This window comes from Buceros rhinoceros, unplaced genomic scaffold (genome assembly GCF_000710305.1).
Source record: "Buceros rhinoceros silvestris isolate BGI_N320 unplaced genomic scaffold, ASM71030v1 scaffold10425, whole genome shotgun sequence".
NCBI lineage: Eukaryota > Metazoa > Chordata > Aves > Bucerotiformes > Bucerotidae > Buceros > Buceros rhinoceros.
Genome location: NW_010411163.1, coordinates 47321 through 51826, shown reverse-complemented (window position 1 = coordinate 51826; position 4506 = coordinate 47321). Strand labels below are relative to the sequence as shown.

At 37.6% G+C, this 4506-nt stretch overlaps 1 protein-coding gene across 1 annotated transcript in view; it reads left to right on the top strand.

Annotated features, from left to right (window-relative positions):
* TXNDC9 (thioredoxin domain containing 9) overlaps nt 1–4506 on the top strand; it is a 7801-nt gene that overhangs the window by 505 nt on the left and 2790 nt on the right. The window contains exons 2-3 of the mRNA XM_010135904.1: nt 1981–2099; nt 4097–4351. Coding sequence (XP_010134206.1) covers nt 1981–2099; nt 4097–4351 — 374 coding nt within the window. The remainder of the gene's footprint in view (nt 1–1980; nt 2100–4096; nt 4352–4506) is intronic.

The following is a 4506-nucleotide window of genomic DNA, read 5'->3' as shown; positions in this document are numbered from 1 at the left end:
AGCAGGAGGAAGGAAGAGCCTCTGTGATTGTTTACAATAAGGATAGGATAAAGAGTCTTGTACAAAGATTTGAGCGTGTTCATATTCACTGAACCTTGCTATCTGGAAGTGTAAGTTTTGCAGGCAACTAATCATAAGCCTGTAGGCTCCTCAGGCTTCTGAATTCTTATAGCATGAAACTGATGCATGGTTTCCTCTTAAGGTGTTTTGTACAAGAATGTTGTTCCTAGGATGGAATCGTTTGTCCTGTTCCTTCTACCACAATGAGATGTTGTCTTTGTATGACTGCTCATTTATTCTTGCAGGAAAGAAATTATACTTTGGTCCCTAATACATCATGCTAAATTGTGGCCTTTATGCTCCCCAGAAAGTCTTGTTGAAGAGACTTTGGTTCTCACCAAAATGTTGGTAACATGGCATGAGACCTGATTTATAAGTAGGCAAGCCATAAATTTCTTAGGTTATTCCATCTAAGCAAACCTGAACACAGAAATAGGCTGTGTTGGGGTAGTGGTGACTGGACTGAAAGGAGATGCTCTGGTTGTGATGGAACCCATAAAAACTAATGATGTGCTGTGAAACAGGAACATGGTAAAATGCAATGGCATGGTTTGGGTGCTGGAGGACAGGTGATGTGAGCAGCTTAGATTCTCTAAGCACAGAAGTACAGAGAAAGTGGCACAGTATTTGCTTGTCTTCAAAAGTTCAGTGTGTTTTTGATTGTAGGAGTCACAATGCTTGGGTGTTCTCGAATGTAAGCATGTGGTAGTTCTCATGCAAAAACTTGTTGGTGTCAGTTGACGTTAAGTCACTGTTCTCATACGTTTTCAAATGCATATTTAAAGTAGGATACTGCTGGGTGAAAGGAGTATGATGTCGCACCATTTTGGAATAGGGTCGTGCAGAAGGGAATTAACGCATACCCACTGTTGATAATGACCTCTTCAAGTGCTCACACATCTATGCAATTTTAATGTGTACAATGTACAGGAAATTCTTTGTTCTGTCCTAGTTTAGCTTATGGGGTATTTTTGCTTGGCTTGGAAACTTTTTTCTACTCTGGAAAGAGAAAACTGCAAAAACGGTTATTTACCTAACTTTTTTTTTCCCCCATGACAAACTGAAGTTTTTTGTCAAGTTCTGTCATACTGCACTACTTCTAGCAATTTAGCTTAGTCTGTACTTTTTTAATATACTACAGTTAACTTTTAGTATTGTAGAAGCTGAGTTGTTTTCTTAAGTGCATTCATTGAAAATCTAGAAGATTAGCTTTTTCTAAACTGTGTTTGCTTAGTTAATCTGGCAGTTTTTGAAACTGCCTGTAAAACTCGGCTTGTGAAATTCTGTTTCTCCGTATGTTTTATGACTAATGACATGTTTTCTGAAAGCCTGGCTCATGTTGACATACTTGGTATGTGAATATTTGATAGATAAACTCATCTGTTGCAGGTGGGGACTTTTTTCTCTTGGATTTTTTCATAGAGGGAAAAATCAGAAGAAATTTATTTTAATATATGTAATGACTTGAATCAGTTTTAGGCAAGAGTTCTTTGAGTGTTTAGTCATTTTAGAGAGAGTAGCCAAAGCTGTCAATGACCCGTTATCAAATGCTACGAATTTTTCTGCCATTGATGTTCTCTTTGAACTAGTCTGTCTTACTGAGAGGCTGCACTGCAGGAATTTATGCAGCTCAGTACAAGGTCTGTATTTCCGCCTAAGCAGGGTAGCCTTACTGCTCCACCACCTATCTGTTGTTGAGAAAGAGGTAAACCAAAAGTATTGTCTAGCCTAGTGGCATGTGTGTATTTTCAAAACAGAGCTAGAGGGGGGAAGTAATTTGTTTCTTTTTCTGTTACTGTATGAAATGGGTTTCCACTGCAGCCCCCCTCTTTTATTTTTCTTAAAAAATGTAGAGCTTGCATAACAGGTGCAGGACTAACAAACTCCATACTAATTATTTCCTTTTATGTTCTCCAAAAGGAATGGCTTTCAAAAGGACATGGAGAATACAGAGAAATCCCAAGTGAGAGAGACTTTTTCCAAGAAGTCAAAGAAAGTAAAAATGTGGTTTGCCATTTCTATAGAGATACAACATTCAGGTATAGTAAATAAACTTTGCTCAATAAACCTTTTAGATGTTTATAGATGTCTACAAAACCAGACATGTTCTTTCAAATGCCACAAATAAATAGGCATTTTTAGCAGTATTCAAAGTCTCTGATTTTCCAAATCTTGGTCCCTTCTCAAGACATTTGATTTTTAATTATTTTTTTGCATTGCAGTTAATCTGAACATGATTTGACAACAATTAATACTCTGTTACATAGTTATTAGAATGTAAATGTGTTTGTATAACTTCTTTGACAATATTTGAGAGACTGCTGTGTTTCATTATTGGTTTAGTTTGAGGAAGCCAGGTCTATAAACGTAGTGACCATACAGGAGCAACATTTCAAAAAGGTCACTTTGGTTATTCTAGGCAGAGATGCTCTGGACGGTTCTGGCAAATGAAAATAAAAATATAAACAAAAACTTGACTAGACGTCTTCAGAATTTAACCCTTCTCTTTGAAAGGATCTGTGGATACCAGTTGCAGCTGCTTTCCCTTTGTGCCTGTGCCTTTGTGATTATGTCACTTGTTTAGGGTGTGAGAGACTAGATCTGAGAACATGTCCTGACGGAGAATAGGAACCTAAAATAAGATCTCATGTTTCCTTGGAAGAAGTTCAGGAGTTCTGGGTTGTAGGCTGTTCTTCAGTGGGTCTGTCTCAGCGTCTTCTGTTAAAATGCAGTTACAAAGTAGTTTGTTGAAGGAGGAGCCAGCTGTCCTGGTTTGGGTTGATTGGGATTTTTTTCCCCCAAAGTGTTATGTTCTCTCTAGCTTATAGAATATAAATTGAAACAGCCTCGATGTGAGAAAATGAAAGAGGTCAGAGCTGGATTATGCAGTGGTGTATCTGCATCCTACGTTTTCTGAGTTAAATATTTAAGAAATATCTGGAGCAGTTGTATTTGGCTAGTTTTTATTCAAAGAAGTTGAAAGGCTGTCTGCAAATAAAGTACCTAAGAACAGGTTTGGGTTGTTTGGTTCTCGTTTCCTGAACCAATGAAGTCTAGACTCAGACAGGAAAAAGAACTTCAGAGGAGGTTCTTCGTAAAATGTGTCATGGTGCCAAACAGCTTGAAGCTAGTGTGTCAGATTCACCAACCACGATATCAGATTGCTATTGCTTTCATCCTTGCCCAGTCCAACTTTTTGATCTGCTTGGTTCTCCTCTTGAGTTAAAGGACAATCACATCACAGAGTTCACACAGCTGAGGCAAACCACTTGAAGACAATCCAGAAAGTTGAAATTGCAGGTGACAAGTCTAAAAATGTCTGCCATCTGGCAAGTATTTTGAGCAGTTTGTGTTACTGCCCCTTAGCTGAGAAACTGTAGTTGTGTGCTCACTTGTCTTCCATTGCAACAGAAAAGTGAAATACTTTTACCTGTAGCATTACTGAAGCAGTTGTGCAAATCAGCTTTTTTTAATTTTTTTCTGTACAGTGAGTTACTGCATCTCAGTTGTGGAAGTAGTGTTTACCTGTAGCATTACTGAAGCAGTTGTGCAAATCAGCTTTTTTTAATTTTTTTCTGTACAGTGAGTTACTGCATCTCAGTTGTGGAAGTAGTGGCTGAAAAAAAAAAAACACCAAAACATTTTGAGAGCACTTTTCTTGTGGCAGAGAAGTTTTTCCAGGTGACAGGCAGTGAAACTAGAGCAGGAAGCGTAGAAGTCAGAGGGAAATTTCATCAGTAAATGCAGGCCTCAAGAAGTGAGAGATGCTTTTGGCTGTACGTGGGACTCATTAGGAAAAAATAAGAGAAATCAATGGTGTAATTGTGCAACAGAGGTGCTCCAGGCTGAGATTCTATTAAACTCAGCTACATTTGAAACAGTTTCTGTTGGTACTACATTCTTAATTGCAAAGGTCATATCTGAGGAATTAACATGATAGAACTAGTTCTTCATTGTTCCTTTTAAACTTTCTCTCAAATAGATTTTTCAGCTTTTTGATTCTTACATTTCGTATATTTTGGGTTTTTTTTCACAGGTGCCAAATAATGGACAAACATTTGACTGTATTGGCAAAAAAGCATGTTGAGACAAAGTTCTTGAAATTAAATGCTGAAAAATCTCCTTTCTTGTGCGAGAGACTGCGCATCAAAGTAATTCCCACTCTAGCACTAGTAAAAGATGGAAAAACACAAGACTATATTGTGGGCTTTACTGATCTCGGCAACACTGATGACTTCACCACAGAGACCTTAGAATGGAGATTAGGCTGTGCAGACATAATTAATTACAGGTAATTAATTGTTTTCTGATTGTTTTCTTTTCAGGTACAATTCAAGAACATGCTTCTAGACAGGAGAACTTGTAAAAGTTTGTAACTTTGATACGTTGTATGCTTAAGACACGTTAAAATTTAATCCAGTTATTTAACCTGCATACTTAGGGAAA